General features: G+C 29.2%; 1 protein-coding gene across 4 annotated transcripts; it reads left to right on the top strand.

Annotated features, from left to right (window-relative positions):
- The first annotated feature begins 1,312 nt into the window (after nucleotides 1-1,312).
- LOC132949216 (farnesol dehydrogenase-like) lies at nucleotides 1,313-16,173 on the top strand. 4 transcript variants are annotated; one of them, XM_061019986.1, is made up of 7 exons: nucleotides 1,313-1,375; nucleotides 1,576-1,780; nucleotides 9,458-9,629; nucleotides 9,701-9,827; nucleotides 10,313-10,442; nucleotides 14,580-14,729; nucleotides 15,991-16,173. In XM_061019986.1, exons 2-7 carry the CDS (start codon nucleotides 1,649-1,651, stop codon nucleotides 16,081-16,083), a joined length of 804 nt encoding a protein of 267 aa, XP_060875969.1. In that variant the 5' UTR covers nucleotides 1,313-1,375; nucleotides 1,576-1,648; the 3' UTR covers nucleotides 16,084-16,173. The 4 variants fall into 4 exon arrangements, with proteins under 4 accessions (XP_060875969.1, XP_060875967.1, XP_060875968.1 ...); XM_061019984.1 differs by having other exon boundaries at nucleotides 1,324-1,478; XM_061019985.1 differs by having other exon boundaries at nucleotides 1,356-1,478; nucleotides 1,586-1,780.
- The last annotated feature ends 4,531 nt before the right edge of the window (nucleotides 16,174-20,704 follow it).

The following is a 20,704-nucleotide window of genomic DNA, read 5'->3' as shown; positions in this document are numbered from 1 at the left end:
TTTGGAAATTGATCAGGAAATAAAATATGAACATTAGTTAAAATTATTGAAATAGTTGTCTAAAACTATGGTTAGGTTGGACCAAAAAGTTGGACCGTCTCCGCTCAGAATCGTTTCTATCAAATACTTTATTAAAAGGTACCCTTTTAAATGTAATTTTGGTTAAGGAAATGGAATTAAAAATGTAAGCTGTTGCCTGTTATTCAAAAAAAGAATAAAAACTGAAAAATTATAATTATAAATTTATTTTGAAAAATATAATTTTCTCTTAAAAATGTTGATTTTTAATGACCTAAAGTTATGTAAAAAAAAATATTTTCAAAAACTTAAGTACAATTAACATATAGTTAAGTTATTCAGGAATTATTTAGACATTATTAATATAAAAATATGGTCATTTTTCATTCAGAACACCATAGGACAATAGGCAAAACCATAGGCAATATAGGTAATGAGTAGGTAGTATAGGTACCTACTAAAGAGGAAAGACTAATTATTATAATATAGCCATATAGTAAAGCTATGAAAATATTTCGAACAATTAATAGCTCAGCTAATTCTTAATTCTTAACCACTTGAAATACGTTTTGTATTTGAAGTTTGAAATAATATGATCTTCTAAATTAAAGTGTCTGAAAATCGTAGGGTTCTTTAAAAATAATATTTTATTCAAAAGATCTAAAATAATGTGTTAGTTACTTCACTATCTATACCTTATGGATATATTAATAAACTAAACTGTTCATTGGATATTTGGATGGTTATAGGTTAGGATTTTTCGAATAAAGAATTTTCTTAGTTAAAAATATTTAAATTGTTCATAAATAGACTGAACACATAGTTTAATACCTACATTTATCAACTAGGTTATAGTAGTAAGTAAGACAATAGAATGAAATATATCTAATCGTCGATCGGGAAGGGAGACGATAATTTCTCGCAATCAGCTATACAATATCATTCTAACAATGGTGAGATTTTTAAAAAAAATACTCTGAAAATTAGACAACCGAACGCTTCTTACGTTTCAGTAACCAGCCATAATATAGTCCCCCACAGTTTTTTTTCCCACTGCTCAACCGCAGCTGGTCAGGCACTGACCACGTTGTTTATACTATAATCATACCGCAGTCATTTTACATATTATTATAATATGATTATTAATCAGTGATCACTATACAAACATAATGTTATAGTTAAACACGTGTGCCTAACGTATTGCGTACATATTATATTTTACCGACGGTGAAAATGTGAAGGATCATGACTAGATAGGTTGTTGAGTAGGTACCTGCACGCTACATTTTAGTATGCACGCACGTGACTACACACGCGCAGCGCGCCACGCGGAGACGTTTCGTCGTCGTCATGATGGGTATGATGCACAATAATATTGGTTGGTATAATAACGTGTAATGTAACGCACACGATTTCAACGGAGTTTCGACATTTCGTTACTCTGTACAGCCTAGCAAACAGTAAATATCGGCAGTGTCAACCGCGCGTAACTCGCCGCTGTACGCGTTAATATAATATTGTTTGTAATTTTTTTTTTTTTTTGAACACATCATATAGATGCATGTAGGTACGCCAAGACCCATTATACTTGAACTACCAATAATAATAACATCACAATAAGTAACACGCGATGGAACAGTGGAGAGGCAAGGTGGCGATAGTTACTGGCGCCAGTGCTGGAATCGGGGCGGCGATCGTAGTCAAGTTGGCGGAGAGCGGCGTGCACGTCGTGGCGCTCGCCAGAAGAGAAAACGTACTCAAGGTGAGCTATTGCTTATAAGTAAAGACCGGATTTAGCATATTATGCATATTCATATTTTTATAAGCTATTACATGCAGTAAATGGATTTTCATCAATCATAGTTAAATAAATAATGTTACAAATTTTTATTTTGCATATTTTTGCATATTTCGGGTACAAGTGCATATTTTCCATAAAAATGCATGTTTTTGCATATTACGTATATATTTAAATATTTTTATTTAATTTTATAACTGTATGTACCATTATTATACACAAATTTGTTCAAAACACAAAAATTGAAAATATTTTTAAAAATATAATAGGCAGATTGTATACTGATTTTCCCGTCGTATAGTTTTATCTTATCTAACATTATCAAGTTATCGACTATCGTTTATTTATACTACAGAACACAGACTGACAGACTAACGACTGTAGTTCGAAGTGTACATTCGGCAATAGTCAACGACGTCAACGTAGTTCTAAATAAACACATATTAATTTTATATAACATTGTTTGTGTTTTTAAATTACAATGCCAAAGTTTCCAAGTTCAAAATTACCATCACTTAGAAAATGGATTGAACCGTATAATAAATCAGGTGAGGTTTTCAAAACCTTAAATAATAATTCAGTTTTTTGTCAGTATTGTAATAAAGTAGTCGTAGTAGAAAAAAAGTTTCAAATTGATCAGCATGTTAAGTCATTTTCACACGAAAAATATTCAAAAACTCCAACTTCTAAACAAACATTCGTTAACCAACAGTCAACTTCAAGTGAAAATCAATCAGTATTTTTCCAAGAACTTTGTTCAGCAATGATTTCTTCTAACATACCACTGCATAAATTACAAAATACCAATTTTAGGTCTTTTTTGGAGAAATATACTCATCTACATATACCTGATGAAAGTACCCTAAGAAAGAATTATGTAATCAAATGTTACACAGATATTTTAACAAAAATACGAGAAAACATAGGAAGTTCATTCATATATTTTTGTATCAAAGAAACTACTGACCCACGAGGCAAATATGTTGCGAATTTTATTGTTGGAAAGTTAAATGTTGATTCACCATCAAAATCTTATCTTTTAGCATCTAAAGTTATTGAAAAAACAAACAATAATACTATAGCAAAATTTGTAAATGATTGTCTTAGAATATTATGGCCAGAGGGAGGTAATGACGAAAAAGTTTTGTTAATGTTATCCGATGCAGCCCCATATATGGTTAAGGCTGCCAAAAATTTAAAACCATTTTATTCCAATCTTATTCATGTGACTTGTGCTGCTCACGGGATTCATCGGATTGCAGAAAATATTATGGATATTTTTCATGAAATAAACGATTTAATTAACAACGGAAAAAAGATTTTTTTGAAAGCTCCTTATAGAATTCAATTATATCATGAAATGCTACCTAATAAACCATTACCGCCCCAACCTATAATAACACGATGGGGTGCTTGGTTAGAATCAGCAATATTTTATGCAGATAATTTCGAAAATTTTAAAAATGTTATACAAAGCCTACCAGAAGACGATGTAAAAAGCATTAAAAACTGTAAGCAAATTCTAACTAAATCAAATATAATTAACGATTTAACTTATATTAAAACAAATTTTTCGGTTATTGTTGAAAGTATTAAAAAGCTTGAGACTTCAGGTTTGCTACTCATAAATGCTTTAGAAATATTTGAACAAGTTACAAATGCTATCAATAATCTTTCAGAAAATGAAAATAGCGTATTAATTAAAAAAAAATGTTCCGACATTATTAAAAAAAACAAAGGCCTGCTAATTTTAAAAGCAATTTCTAAAATACACCAAGGTGAGAATGTTGACTTAAGTTCTTCTATCAAACACTTTTCCCCGGAAATGTTGTCAAGTTTTAAATATGCACCCATAACAAGTGTTGATGTGGAACGAAGTTTTTCTGCATACAAACATATTGTCACAAATCGCCGTCATAATTTAACTGAGATCAATATGGAACATATTATTGTTACTTATTGTTTTTCCAATAACAAATAAATTATATATTTTTTATCACAATCATAAATTCATAAAATATATTGTATATAATATTGTAGTTTATTATTTTTTTTTCATCATAAATGTTTTGATTTTATAAATTTTCCATAAATAAAAAGCTGTAATAGGTAATAAAAATTTATTTTGCATGTTTTGTGATATTTAAGTGCATATTTTCGTCATAAATGTTTTGATTTTATAATTTTACCATAAATAAAAAGCTGTAATAATCAAAAATTATTTTGCATGTTTTATGATTTTTAAGTGCATATTCAGAACTTTTTAAGTGCATATTTGCATGCATATTTTAACATTTTAAATGCATATAAATCCGGTCTTTACTTATAAGTATCTATTTTAATATTATATAAATCGTCTAATCCAATTGGCATGGATATAACTGGAATCTCTGTGCTATATATAACTGTGCTCGTGCGCAGATCTGTGGGAAAACGATGTAATCTCTGGTTCGAGAAAAAAAATCATAATTTTCTCCTTATCTTGCACCCCCTCCGTCCTCCTTATAGTATAATATTGACTTACCTATGTACATTTACCAGTGAAATGCAACGAAATAAAAATAATAATGATAAAATGAATTTGTTAGTAACATAATATTATCTTACTTTTTACATTAGTTCTTATAGTATTGAGTATTCGTATAAACAATAAGCGATAGAAACTTGGTCCGTTATTGAGAATTTCGTAAGTAAACATTGCATTAATAATGTTATTATTTGTAATTTATTTTACTATTAGTATTAGAAGTCAGAAGATTTAATTAATTTTTGTCAAATATATTGCATTTACTTAAATATTAATATTTAATTATGAATATTATGATAGGCCATAGATAATAGTAATAACATACCTAGGTATTATTGTTATTCTTTTCTGTCAATTTGACTTGCCGTAAAACGGTGTGAATAGGTTCAAATAGCTTAAAACTAATTAAAATTGTTTGAAAATGTATTGTGTAGGTATGAAATATATATTATATTATACCTACGTAAAACTTTCAAGTGTTATGAAATGCAATTCAATACTTTCTTCGTTTAATTTTATTTCATCCAAATTTGAACTTAAATGTCTAAAAAAAAGTTGAACCTATGTAGGTATCTTAAATCTTTAATATTTTTAAATAGCTATATAATAACTACTACTTATGAGGAGCCTTGTATTAAATGTTCAAGGTTTTTGATCAAGCCAATATTTTTTTATGAACATAAAAATGTGTAGGTACATTATTACAGGCATCTAAAAGGTGGTATTATAATACCTATAGGTACTCCGAACTAAATTTAATTATATTTGGTGAACTGTGAACATCGTGATAATAGTATCTACTAAAAAAGGATGATTTTTTTCTTGCTTTAAAAACTGGGACTTTAAAGTTTGCTTCTTTAGGAACTATGGAAAAATAATTAACCATCAATTAATTTATGTATACAAAAGCTATATTGTTCAGCAACCGTTTAGAAATAAGCCAATGACTCTAAGCCAGATCGATAAGTATAATATACATATGTACCTGTTTGTTGAGTTCTGTTAAATGTATATGCATATTATCGAGTATTAAGTCTGTAATATATCGAATTCGATAGTTCAATTTTTAGCTCAGAGAAAAGTCAACTATAATGGCAAGTGCCACATTTCTTTTTTCTTTTTTTTTAGTTGCTATTGAATGGTGAATGGCATTGTATTAGAATAACAAATTTAATTCTTCAAGCTGACTTGCACTATTTTGTCGACAACCATTATGTTAAATTGTAATACCACTGTTACCTAGCTGTTCGGTGAATTCAAATAAGACATTTTCTAACTGTATTTATTTATTTTTATTGATGGTTACATACAATAATTAGTATAGCATAAAAATGCAATAAAATATAAAGCTCATTGTTACGATAAAAATGCGTATGTATAGTTGAGTTAAGTGGACTGATGGGATAAAGTGATGATTATGGAATGCAAATTTTCTCAATGATTGCTGAGTGGAAAGAATAGGTATTAGTTTCAAATGGATAACTACAGAAAGGTATTTGTTGTAGATGATATTTTAGGTGGTTAGAACAATAGTTGAATATTCGAACTAGGACTTGTTCGATCAATATTGTGATTTAAATTTTAAAGTAATAAAAACTTATGTACCTAATCTAATATTTTTTTGATGAAGCAATATACTTATTATTATTCTGATTCCTTAGGATTTTAAGAAGTTAATAATAATAAAAACACGTTTCGGACATGGGCTTTAATTGTTGATAAAAACCTTTTTAGTAACGGGTGGTCTTCAAAATACGACGTGTACTAAAAACGGTAACGGGTGTAAGTCTTATAATATAACGCACTTGCGTTATAGATAGATGTGTGTAGTATGTTAGATATTTGTTGGGATAATGATCAACGAACTCAGTGGCGTACCCAGGATTTTAGAACTGTTGGTCTGCCTTACTTACGAGAGGCTGTGTAGAAACTTCAACCAACTAGGTATTACAAAGTCGACTAATGCGCTCGCGATTTACCTTATTAGTTATTTACGTCACATTTTGATACAAACATTTAATATAACTATATTACATGAGCCATAACAAATTTTTAAGTAAAATGTAAAATTTACTTATAAGCTTTAGTATTAAAGCTATATTTAATTAATTGTTATTTTTATTTGTTGCATTAAAATGTATATTCAATTAATAAATTAACCTGAAATATTTAAATCATTTTAAGAAGGGATTATACATATTCATCATTTTATTTTTATACGTATATTTGCAGTATACCTATTTATTTTATTTTAGTTTTCAATGACTGATTTTATTTTCACAAGAGATATAGAAGGTGGTTCTAAATTCTTATACAATACGAAAGTCAAAAATAATAGTAAAGAACTAGAACATTACAATAATTATCTGCGCTTTTTCATTAGTGCAAATGTACTTATTACGTTATCAAAATCAATGGTTTGAGCTATGTTGCTTTTTATGCTCAATATTGCCAAACTTGATAGCTGATCTTCAGTCATAGACCATAGTTGAGCGAAGGCATGTTTTGAGAAGTTTTAGACGGCTAAAACTTTTTTCTGCAGTTGCACTGCTGACTTGAAGTGTATAAAATATTTTATACAAAGTATATAAATTTGGATACGAAGAAGCCATGTATCGTGATATCATGAACTTCAATACTTCATTTAATTTTAAAGGTCCAGTTATTCCAGTTTCAATAGTTTTGTCATACACTTGTTGGTAAACTAGACATAATGAACGGTATTCTAATTCTATATCAATTTCATCTATGTCAACTTCATAAAGTCTTATATAATATTTCTAAAATATTTTTATACTCGTGTTTTTCGAATTTAGGTACATTATAAGTTGATGAGATTTTAATAAATAATAATTAACAGTTGGTAGTATTATTCTTATTAACTGAATTTTTCATTTATATGATAGTATCGTAGTTACATAAAAAAAATTGTCGATAGAAAATTGACAGGGGGCATGTGCCCCTCCCCTGAATCCTGAACATAATTTTTTCAAATAAAAGGGGCCACATTTAACTGGGAAAAAACTGTGGATCAGCTGACCTTCCGAACCTGGGTCCACCCCTAAACGAACTGTATGCTGGTACGTATGTACCGTGCAAATAATGATCTCAAAAACAGATTGTTGGTCGTTATTGACAATTATTTGTACTTGAAGGTTTAACCACTGCGAATTATTTATATAGACTTATATAGTCTTGTAGACTATAGTTCGCAGTGACTAAAGTCTAAACTATATATTAATATAGTATATTTATTATTTGATAAGATAGTAATGATTATTGTTTACCTTAATCGGGCCTCATTTTAGCGGTACCACCATATCTATTCTGTGGTAGGTACCTCGCTTTGTGCCGGCGTCATAACAAAGTACAATAATCATGTCTAATACTTTAATAATCTATAGAGGTCTACATAAAACTTCATGGCGTTATATGTTATAGCACCACGCGGTGACACTCGAATTGCCTACCAAATTTAGGTAGGTGACCTTTTTTCACTCGAATTTCCTTCCATAACATACCTTGATTATTAATTAATATTTTGAAAGTTGTACTTACGTGTACTATCGATGTACTATCTGAGGGTGGGGGGGCAACTGCCCCCTCAGATATTTAACTGAGTGGGCAATAGTGTAATTTTACCGATTAGATTTTTAGTTTTACCACAGTTTACCCCCCCCCCCCCTCCCTACACCCATGAATTTACCCGGGATTACTCCTATGGATTATTACATCGATTACCGTAATGTACAAAAATAATTTTTTAAGACTTACATGCATACAGTATTTTCCAGACGGATTAATTTGTTAAATGCAATAATCCCTGATAAATAACATATTTACAAATTTGCTAAAGTAGACCGGTTTAAAATTACCCCACATTATCCCGCACCTGGATAATGAACCATGTAAATGGTATGGTCCAAACACCCCGTGCATTATTTTCACACCGGTTTAACCTAGCGAATTTCTAGTATCGGTCAAAGATTAGTTTATCAACACCAGTTCAACAAAGTAAGTTTCGTTAGCGCAACCATTACCATAATTAACATGTTTATAGGTACATAGTTTTATAAAAATGAACGTTATTAGTGAAAAAGGCAAAGCAATTTTAATTTGGTTAATACCGAATACTGATTATTTATCGTTATACCATTTTGGCCGAACGATTGAGAACATTTAAAATTAACAAAGAACTTACCGCTGGCCTAAAAAAATCCCAAAAAAAACAATACGATTGAGAACGAATTTACGTGCAACGTTGCCATATAATTTATTTGGCTATTGAAAGATTCAGTAATATACATAAACATAAAATTAATATTAATGAAAAAAGTCAATAATATATGGGTACCTAATAATATGTAATATATGAATAAAACATATAAAATAATATTACAACTTACAAAAATATGTAATATACAGAATGATTTTTTAAATATTTATTTATCCCTTTTATAACATTTTTATTCAAATTCTGATGTTTAGAATTTTTAAGTATACCAACGACTTACCTGAAGACCATATATTTTCAAATTACTGATAATTTTGTACTACCTACTCAAGAATTGTTCTGTGGCGATACAAACTTCAATTTTTCATATGAAAACGCCCCATTTTTACTGTAAATTATTTAGTGGGTGATTCTCATGAAAATGTTGATGTATCTAAATCAAAATTCTAATAAGTAGTTTCTGAGTTATTAAAATGTTCATATTATAAGGATAATAATCTTTAAACAGGGTTTTAAAAAAATATGAACTATATGCAATATAAGATGACTACATTTTATAATGGTACCTATTCATTATACTTAAATCATTTTTACAAATTATTGATATTGATAGATCAATAGTCATTACTAACATTTTAAAATCATCTATAAGCCCCAAAATCTACTTAACCTATTACCATAAGGCACAGCCATATTAAAATATATTATATATTATCGTTCAATTCAATTTGGCAACGTTAAAAAAATAAAGTATCGAGCGTTCTCAATCGTATCTTACCAATTTTAACAGAATATAGATACCTGCATTATTCAATTTGTATTGAATTTGTAGTACAATTACAGTATATAAATATACTTCGATATTTGATTTGTCCTTAAGGAACTAGCCGAATCTTTAACTGATAAAGACTACGGGACTATTTATACAAAGGTATGCGATGTCACTAACGAACAAGCTGTTAAAGATGTTTTTTCGTGGGTAGATTCAACACTAGGAGGTCCCAGTATTTTAATTAACAATGCCGGAATTGCGAAAATATCAAGCCTTTTAAGTGAGTACACTTACATATGGAATAAAACTAGGAATTCTCGAAAGGATTTAAATATTGTTTTTGTGATAAAGACGGAAAACTGGAGGATTGGCAAGAAACATTGAATCTCAATATTCTGGCATTGAGCGTGTGTTCAAGAGAAGCTTACAAATCGATGACGAAAAATAAGATCGACGGTCACATCATTCAAATAAATAGGTAATTTATTATTATTGTTTAAAGTGTTTTACTTTAATTAAATTCAATATTAAGAGCTACTCGTTAATAATATAGGTACAAATGTGCGGTGGCGTGAAATTTTTTAGTCTTATTTGAACCAAATTGTATCTTTAAAATATTTTTATATTTTTTCTGTACTAAAGTGAGTCGCAGTCTCGCCGAGTGGCGAGTGCTAACTCTAAACTCGGTAAAACAATATTATAGTAATTATAATATTTGTCATGAATTATAATACGATAATACAGATATGAAGCAATTGCTTCAAATAGTCCTACAACTCACCGCCACATTGTATATACGTCGTTGTAATTGAATGCGTATTATATTTTTTAAACTATGTTTATATTCGACATACAGCTTTATGAACAAGAAGTTTATTGTCGTTTATTTATTAAAATAATTAATAAATAATAAAAAAGCTTATTAGGTACTTACCTACAACATACGTATTTATTTGATTTTAGTATCACTGGTCATAGCTTAACTCCGTATTTTGGGTTCAAAATGTATAATGCTTCAAAGAATGCAGTCACGGTACTGTGCGATGGACTTCGACATGAACTACAATTAGTGGGATCCAAAATCAAAGTTTCGGTAGAGTACAATTAATTATTTATTTATATATATATATATATTTTTTTTTTACCTAAGTATGCAACTATGGTTGGTAGGGTTGGGACGGTAAGATTATTACGGTTGTTATACGGTAGGTAAGTATAACACGTGTATGTGTCGCAAGGTTTTTGCTACTACGAAGCCGGGTGGTAACTCCGGGAACTAGTAGCAGCGGACGTTAGCGTGACTGTTAATAGCCAATGAGCCACGCCAATAGACACTCAATATTTATTATATTAGACAATCACTTTTTCTCCCTCTAAACTTGCTCAAAAGTATCAAGTATAGCATTTTTTCTGAAATGTAATGTTCTTGAGCTGGTACTTTAAAGAGGTCATTTTTCGATTTTCGTAACGATACTCGAAATAAAAGCGGTTAAAGGAGAAAAAACGTACGATTTCACGATTTTATAATATTAAATAATTACGGACGTCGTTTTCTACCAGAAATATTGCTTCAAATGAAAAATGACAAGAGATATTTTTTGTGCTATTCATAGACATTTTAACTTTGGGAGTTTTTTGTTGAATTCGGTAATAACATTCGTAAAAACTTGAAATTTGGGTTGTTTACTTATATTAGCCTTACCTAGACATGGTAAAATTTTCAAAACATTTGAGCGACTTATGAGCTTTATCTTTTCTTTTATATATTTTTTCATTTTTATGATATTTCCTAATTATAAATTATAATTATAATTATATAAATTACCTATTTATATTAATCGTTTTTAAGCTGTTCTTAAAACGCTTTGTATATCACCATAGAAACGAATAAAATTAAATAAAAAAGATTCCCTCGTCCGCTCAAAATCGTTTTTTATCGAATACAATCATTGCATTCAAATCGAATACAGTAAAATTATACTATCCTGTCCGAGGCCCGAAGGACGAAATGCGCTGACCTACTTTTTAGTTGTTACTTTTATATAACTACCTAGTTAGTTGTATTGTGTATTATTATTTATTTATTTATAAAAAGTAACGATTTGAATGGATATTTAAAACAAAATTGTAATAATATATTTAAGCAAATTAATGCCATATACAGACATGCAGTGGTGTTTTGGATACTCTTCAAAGTATAATAAATTATATTGTATTTTGGTCGTAAAAATCAACATCTATAGGTACAGCAATAATAATATTACGGAAATGGCCTTTGTGGTTACAAATAGCGTTTAGGATTTGAGAGAGGGACTAAGCCTTACTTTGATAATATTGAATAAGCTTAAAACAAAATGTAGGAAATGTTTGGGGGGCTATGGACATTTGGGGTGGGCTTAGCCCCTAAATCCCCAATCTACCTAACCCCCCCTATTTGCGCCTATGATTATTATTAGAGGTATGATATATACATATACTATGAACATTTTACTGAACATTTTTTTCAGATAAATAAGAGGTGGGTTAAATACTTAAATTTTAATATTTTATATGTAAATATTTTGTATAATATTTTAGATTCTGAGCGGAGCAATAAATGTATTGATTTTACAATGATGTGTATGTGTTTATTTAAATTTTTTTATTGTGTCCGTCATCACCGTTTGGGGCAGTAAAATTGCTTTAATTTTCTTCAGCAGTATCTTGTTCGAAGGAAAAGTGAATCTAGTTGGTTCATTCGGGAGTTCAACATCATGGTCGCCATTTAATTTTTTTTAAGGTTGTGCATATTTATGTACAAATATAAATTTAACTACCACGTTTCGATATTTATATTTTCATCCAGTTGAATACATACATAATAAACGAAATAGTTTTATTTTTTCATTAGGTACTCGAAAAAAACATAAAAATAATAGGGGCATAATAATAATTTAAGGGACAATAAAAACCAACGACAATTTGTGGGAATTTGATCTCTATTTAGAAATATTTTATATTATATATATTTTTCTAGCAATAATAATAACATCAAGAGGTTTTCTTTGCAACTGTTTGTCTACATAGCTATATAATATATTTTAGCCCTTCAGCCAGCCAACATTCAAAACACGATTTCATTTATAATCAATTCTAATTTAATCAACCGTCTGTAAAAGAATATGTATTTATACTAAGCAATTACCTTCCAATGTAACCCCATAAATTTGATAAATTTGTTGTAGCCAATGGCCCTAGATGCCGAGGCTTTAAAATAATAATAATAAAAAAAAAATATATATATTTTAATCGATAAGCCAAAAAAATACTATATATTGTAAACAGTCTAAGGTATAAACGTATAATTGTATAAATATGTATCATTAGATCACAATTCACAACAGTTGATTAGAACTTAATAAGTTTATACGTTATAACCGAAAATCATAATAATTTGAACGTTTATCTTTTATTTTTAGAAATAAAATGTTGTTATTTCCTAAAGGCAACTTTTCGTTCTATACCATTTACAGTAATATCGGGAATATATTTTTCAATCGCGGCCTTCGTTATTTAACGTTTGTCTTGTAAGTTAGGTTTTATATATTTTGTATTTTGGTCAAATGAAAAACTCACAATTAGTCAGATTTTGATTGGGTTTTTTATGAAATTAATATATATTCTAATATCTAGAATATCTACAATAATACAAAAACGTGTATTTTTGTGAAATATCTAAGTACAATATTAACTATGACAAGCATATTAATACAAACACACTAAAACGTGCGACTTTGTGAACTATGTATTTATTAATCTACTTCACTTTATTCGACTCTATGACTTGATTCTATCGGATGTAGAACACTAATAAAAAGTTGCGGTCGCACGAGAATCATGTATTTAATAATTTATTGAAATATAATCGGAAAACGGTCAGGGTACTCGGATTTGTGCCAAAAATGTATGTTTAATTAGTTATTTTAATAATCTTGTTATAAATTATTATTTTTAAGATTTTATTTATATATTGTATTTTCATATCGAACGGTTTTCTGATACCTTATCTATATTTGTAATGCATTTAGGTAATTAATAATTATAGATTATTATAAACTTTTTAATAGTCTGTTACATGATGATGCACCTATATAAGTAATAGTGACACGACGAACAGTTAAAAAAGGTTAGAAGCATTAGAAAAATTAGGAAGAAAAGTTAGAAACTAAAAACATGAACATTTAAAGTGTTCATAAAATAAAATGTATAATTATTGACCAGTCCAACTTGGTATCTATATAGAGTTTATTGATTTACTGTAGTTACATACGTTTTTTTACTTATTAGTACGATTTGATGATGTACATGTTATAGGACATGGAGTCTCCGGGTTTTTTGGCTTGCGCCTTACCGCTACTCGTCCGTGCCTTAGCGCGGGGCGCTACTTACGGGCGAGAGAGGGACTAGAAAGTCGGGAGCGAGCTCCCTCCGGACTAGGGTATTCTCTGAGTTTTGCGCACGTCACTCTATGGAATACCAGCACCGGGCTTGTGCCCGTACCTTTTTCGAAGACTGAACACTCAATTAAGTGCCACCTGGGTACCGTCTTCCCACTAGGTCGTGTGGTTTTGTTACTACTATCTGGCGCCTGTCCCACAGCCACCACGTTTCAGCCGAGGTAGGCTCCTCAACCTTGAGGGGTATCGCAGCCGGTTCGGCTAGCCGTACCAGCGCGCAATAGGGCTCCCCTCTCCCGTGGTACCGACTAGGTTTTTAGTTGACGTCGGTTGGTCAACCCGGTCTACGACCTCCCACTATTTTGGCTCCCCAGCCGGCTAGTGGTGGGCCTAACATGTTATAGGACAGTACGAGACAATATGATACATTCTATTGTTTATATTATTTTCGGTTTATAAAAATTTCTATGCCTCCTCAACATATAAATTTATTTTTTATTTTTGAAAAAGTCTTAGTATATTATTTTATAGATTTTTCAATGCAAGTCGATTCATGTTTTTGCGTATTAGAACAGTGCTTGCTTAATAATAATTTGTTCTTAATATCTCAGAACATTTATTTTGGAATAGTGATAACTATTTGGATTTTGGATACATCGTATTATATTATTTATACTGTTGTCGTCCTGACAGGCTGATTAATACGACTCCATATCGATCGGCATTTGGCGATCACTTATATACAGTCGTTATATAAACATATAATAATAATATTTATTTAATTTAATATTTAGAGTGTTAGCCCGGGACCAGTAGCTACAGACATGTTAGCAGATGTCCACAAAATCATCACAGACCGACCTACGGTGGATTTTAAACTTCTCCATGTGGAAGATGTTGCGAATGCCGTAATCACATCTTTGGCAACGCCACCAAATGTTCTTGTAAGTAAAAATTTACATAAATGAACCCCATGAAATGTAAAAAAAATTAATAATACGCACAAAAAAATATATGATTAAAAATTCTAGTCCTATACATAATATATAAATAGATATTTATTCACTCTATCACGATAAAAATGTTGACTAGTCCAAAATTCAGCCGTTTACGTCTTATGAACGCATATAATTTTGGCGTGTGTAAATAATCCAGATATTCCATCAAATATTACATAATATTATGTGGAACACTGTAGGCCTGCAAACAGACGTATTTTACAACATTTATTAAAAAAGTTATATTATACCTACTAAAGGCAATGCAAAATGTACATGTAACATGTTTATGTTTGTATAATTATAATTGTGGTTTATAGGATCAAAAGTCTACCAATTTTGACTAAAATTTAAGAGCACGACAAAATAGAATATATGCATGTCAGCAAAAATCCAGTTTTCGTCCGGTCAGCGCATCCACCCTACTTTTGATACTATCTCTATACTCATAGTTCTCCACGTTGTCCGCCATTGTCGTTATACAGAAGCGAAGAACTATGTGATAGAAGAGACTTACCGCCCAAGCGTATCAAAAAGTTGCTTGCGCATACCTGTTTATTTAGACATTTAGTCATGATTAAGATATTGTTCTTAGAGATATTAGGAAGGTTTGAACCATGTCTAAGATAGGTATTGCTATAATACAAATAATAACAATAAGTGCTGTATTTTAAAATTGTTAATTTTCGGGGGCGTATAGGTACACCTAAACCAATAATTATAACTCATGAAGTTATTAAGTATTCTTATACTGAAATACATCAAGCGTTGTATCCAATCCACCACGTTCTGCCAACTTGGTCGGATTTGAGCACAGAGCGGGGTACATAATATACACTATCACCAAAATGCCCGTGATCTGAGGTAAACTAAACACAAAATACAGTATTACAATTATTTATAATTATTCATTTTTTTGGGGGGTGAAGTCTACTATATGTATACAGCAAGTAATAATTATTAAATATGACATTTTATATTAAAAATTCTTAAGATAAAAATAAAAATAAAATATTAACAGACATTGATTACATAAAATAAAAATGGTCATTAGTAATATTTATGTAATAAATGTCAATAGTTAAATTTACTCCATAAATTTATAACTAAAATATGTCCTCAATTTTCTAAAAAAATATTTATCCACATGAATGACAATATTATTATAATGCTATGCTTAATTTATTCCTCAAATGTTTATTTTCAGATAGCTGAAATGACTATCATACCAACTGGATCATTAATACAGACTCATTTACAACCGAGTGCTCAAGTCGTCGAAAATTCAATGAACTTATAATACATTTATTATGCTAATATTTGTTTTATTTGATTCATGTCAATACTTAATACTAAGAATAAAACTAGAGGTTGTATATTCTTTAAATTATTCTGAGTTGACAACCATATTTGATCAAATGGTTATTTGAAAATATACCAACATATTTTATTAATTATTATTTTATCGGGAGAAAGATATGTATACTTTGTTATGACATATTTACGTAACAATACTAATTTTAATGAAAACGTTTGAAAACCGTAAAACATTTTTTTAAATATTATTTTATTTAAAATGATTATACAAAATCATTTTACATGGCTTGATGTGGCGCAGTGCGTGCACTCAACTGCGGAAACTCGGCGTACGTAACGGCCGGCGTTGCTAGTTCCCGGATGGGTGACCACCCGGGAATTTTAGCAACGTCTCCTTGCCACACATACAAAATGTGTTTTCAACCGTTCCTCCCCTAACAACCTACAAACAAACAAAACAGCTAATGACCTAAGTTGCCGGGCTCAAGCTCAATAAAAAAAAAAAAAATCACTTACTGCAATATAAATTTTAATACATTAGTAAATAGTTCATAAGATAGGTATAATATTAGGATTTTTTGAATAAAAGACTTTTCACAGTTGAAAAGTTTTATAATTTAAAAAAAAATAGGCAATTGAAATACACTAAATATAGTATAATAAAAGTATCTATACCTAGTTATACCTAGTTTCAGAGTTTGAGATTGTGAAAAACAAGAATAAAATGTATTCAAAGAGCAATGGTATTTAAAACAAAAAAAAAAAACGTATGCATTTGGAAAACAGGACTCTTCTCACGTTTTGGTGCGTTAGTGCTCCCCTGAGGTTTAATCACTGCGCTGGTTGAATTCTGTTTATGGACGGTAATCTAGTAGATATCTACGAAGAATGTATGTTGAGCTAGCCTCTCCCCCCAATGTAAGATGCATAAAAAAAATTATGTCACGAATGAAATTTACATGAATTTTACTACCTTGGGGGGAGGGGGGTCTGACCAAACATATATCAGTAATTTCCTCACAATAGAAGCAATGACAATTTGTTTTTAATTTTTTTTTTTTCATAACCTTATTATAGGTACATGCATAGTTTAAATATTTTTTCGTGTATATTGTATATTTTTTCATTAAAGAAAAAAAAATGGGGCAGAAAGTAATCGTTCTGTTGTACAGTACGCGTGTCATTGATACGAAAAACAATTCTGAGTGAAAACGTTCTGTCGACTGTCATATATTAATAATACACAAGCTGTGTTGTAAGAACACGACACAAAATTTTATTTCAATGATATAAAATCACTGTATACAAAAAACGATTCTGAGCGAAGACAAAGTTATTATTTTTTATTATTATAAAGTTTTTCTGACAGTCATCTAACTTATTGATTACGGTATTTTTTTTTTGCAAGTTAACAATTGATAATATATACAATTATTTACAAACATTTACCTATATAGATACATAGAATAGGATATAATATGAATAATAATATAGGTACCTATAATAACATTTAAAATTTTTTTTTAAACTTGTGAGACGGGTACACTCTTGAGCCAAAGGAGAGTAGTAGGTTGTCACTTGGTTTAAACGGTTTGAAGAATTACGCGTTTTTTACGAAATTAAAAATATTACCAAGCGTATTTTAGGATGTTATTGTGATTATAGTAATTCATTTTACTATTAGGCAGTACAGTACTACAGTAGGTTAAATTCATTTTTGCCGAAAAAATTGCATTTGAAAATTGTGTGTATACAACAATAAAATATAATAATACATTTTAAGAGTTTCAAGTACCCACGAATAATATTTTAAAATTACTACACAAAACTAAAATCGTTATTTTACGTTTAAATATCTAATTTTGTTCAAATTTGAACTTAAAAAGTCTTTACATAATATAAAAACTGTGTTTATATATATTTTCGTCCAAAGGCTGTCTTCGTTTCACCACGTCAAGTTTAATACGTATACCTTTTTGCATATACTATACGCCGGTCATTTTAATAGGTACTGTATTTATTGAAATTTGTACTTATTTGTTTATTTGCTGTTGCATATAAATTACAAAGTGACTATAGTCCTAATCGAACGACTGGAATAATTATAATAGTAGATAACCGTGGTTATGATAGAAAATGACGATTCTTATAATGTAGATAATGATTTGGCAACAATAACAATAAGTGATGAATTATAATTATTACATTCATAGTTCATAAAAATAATTATAATTTATATTATCTATTAATTCCTAACTATATTTCAAATGTTCAATTACAATATCAAATCAGGTAAATAGTTATAAATTATAATTAAATGTCAATATTCAAATTTTTAAGTATAATAATATAGTTAGGTTCACATTAACTGTCATAATAATAATAAATAAAAATATGAGTGTGTGAGCCCACCATTACACTCTGGGGAAGTAAAACTTCTTTCATAAATATTGGGACCCTTGAAATTATAAGTGAATTAGGGAGAAAGTGAGAAAAATCAATACAATAAAAATAAACGTTCATGCTGCCGCCACCATGCATGACTTGCAAAATAAATAAATAAACAAACGTGTCGTTTCATTTTTCGTTACAATTTTTTTTCCAAGCATACCTCAAGAAAGAAGTTTTACTCCAATAATAATTACAAAATAATAGGTATACACAATACACGTCATAATACACAACAATGTCTTGTATAGTTACAGCTAAATAGTTATAAGAAAATGTCAACATTCAATATTCAAATATTCAATGTTCATCAATAATAAGGATGCACTTATATTATTCTTTTCGACTTTGTTCGGTACTGAAAAAGTTGAAGTTTTTTTGTGTGTTTTTGTCTTTTTAGTAGAAAAAAATCGACGCTGATGTATAATTTTTTTCTTTTTTAGTGAAATATTTAATGACATTTTTTTAAAAGGCTTTTTATTCATATTATTTCTTAATGCTAATAATGTAGGTTGTGCAGATGACAAACATTTCTTCAATACATCAAGTTCTTCTAAACTTAAAACAGGCAATTAAATAGGGTTCTTAATTAGGTAGGTGTGAGATGTTTCTAAAATTCTAGAAGTTTCTAAAATCACTAAAAACTCTACATGTCTTTTGCTTATATCATATATTTTATTAATAAAAGAGAAATATTCTAATTAGGAATGAGGATTAGCAAATAACAATATTGTATACTTATTACTTAATATTTCATAATAATAAAATAATATAATTTATCACATAATAAAAGTATACTGTGATAATACTGATAAATATTTGTGAAGATAAGAGGTACGATTGATAAGAGCATAAGGCCGCCATCTTGCAGCCATTCGGCGTTTTCTGTCCCTAGACGCTTTTTTTCAAAAGTTCTTGTAATAACAAATTACGAGAAACGTTATTACATCATTAAATTTTCTAATCTTTTGTATGAATTTTATAATAAAAAAGGTAGGTAAGTGGATGTCGCTCTGCTGTACAGTAGGTTACAAGTGGGTCACTGTAATGGATGGTGTTAAATTTGAATTCAATGATATAATATCATTGTATAAAAAAAACGATTCTGAGCGAAAGCAGTCAGTCAGCCTATGTTATTACCAAGTATATTTGATGATATTATAGTGAATAAAGTAATTTATATATAACCTATTTACGTGGAGCCTTATTTTCAATTTTCAATCCTTAGCTATAAAAATTGAACATTTTATTAATTTTTAACTACAAAATAATTATTAAATTATAAATTTGGTAAATTTTGCCAAAATTTGAACTTTAAATGCTTATAAAAAAAAATTGTGCCTATGTATTTTTAATATTTTTAAACTGCTATTAAAATGATATATCAGGAGCCTTATATTAAATTTGCATGATTTTTACCCAACAAATAATATTTTTTTGATATTTATAGAAAAACAAACTAAAAAAATTGAAAACTGACAATGTCTGTAAACAGCTCAAAAAGAGTCAAATTATTTTAAAAATTTTATCGTATATAGAAAATGCTTATACAAACATTCAGTGAAATTTTCAAGTATCTTCAGTCATACGTTTTTTAATTACAACAAAATAAGAAAATCGTTACATGAAATATCGAGTGAATATCAAATGTTGTAAAAATATGAATTTCAAACCCTCATGAAAATTTTATTTGACTTTCTTGTTTTTTTATCTGCCTTTGAAACAATAACCTAGAGCCTTCCATTAAATTTCCTAGCTTTTTTACCCAGCAGATAAAATTTTATTGATATTTATAGAAAAAAAAAATAAAAAAATGGAAACTGAAAATGTCCGTAAACAGCTCAAAATAAGTCAAAATATTTGGAAAATGTTATCGTGTAAAGAAAATGTTAATATAAACATTCAGTCAAAATTTAATGTAGCTATGGTCATTTGTTTTAGAGTTGCACCAAAAACCAAAATTGATTTTCTCAAAAACAGATTTTGCGTAAATATTCCCGTTTTTCCTTAATTTTTCTTTTGTTTTTCACATCGCTTTTGAAAACTACTGGGAAATTAAAATTTTGACCTCCCCAATGCACCAACGATATTCACTTTCCCATCGAACAAGATACTGAAGTCGAAAATCGAAGCATTATTTCGACTACTTATCGTGT

This window comes from Metopolophium dirhodum, chromosome 7 (genome assembly GCF_019925205.1).
Source record: "Metopolophium dirhodum isolate CAU chromosome 7, ASM1992520v1, whole genome shotgun sequence".
NCBI classification, from domain to species: Eukaryota; Metazoa; Arthropoda; class Insecta; order Hemiptera; family Aphididae; genus Metopolophium; species Metopolophium dirhodum.
This window is presented reverse-complemented; position numbering and strand designations above follow the sequence as displayed.

What these genes read in the sequence shown, in the direction of transcription:
- LOC132949216 (XM_061019986.1), top strand. Translation starts at nt 1,649, where the DNA reads ATGGAACAGTGGAGAGGCAAGGTGGCGATAGTTACTGGCGCCAGTGCT. An exon ending in GAAAATATCAAGCCTTTTAA is followed by an intron (nt 9,630 to 9,700) that starts GTGAGTACACTT and finishes TTTGTGATAAAG; the next exon opens with ACGGAAAACTGGAGGATTGG. An exon ending in CAACGCCACCAAATGTTCTT is followed by an intron (nt 14,730 to 15,990) that starts GTAAGTAAAAAT and finishes GTTTATTTTCAG; the next exon opens with ATAGCTGAAATGACTATCAT.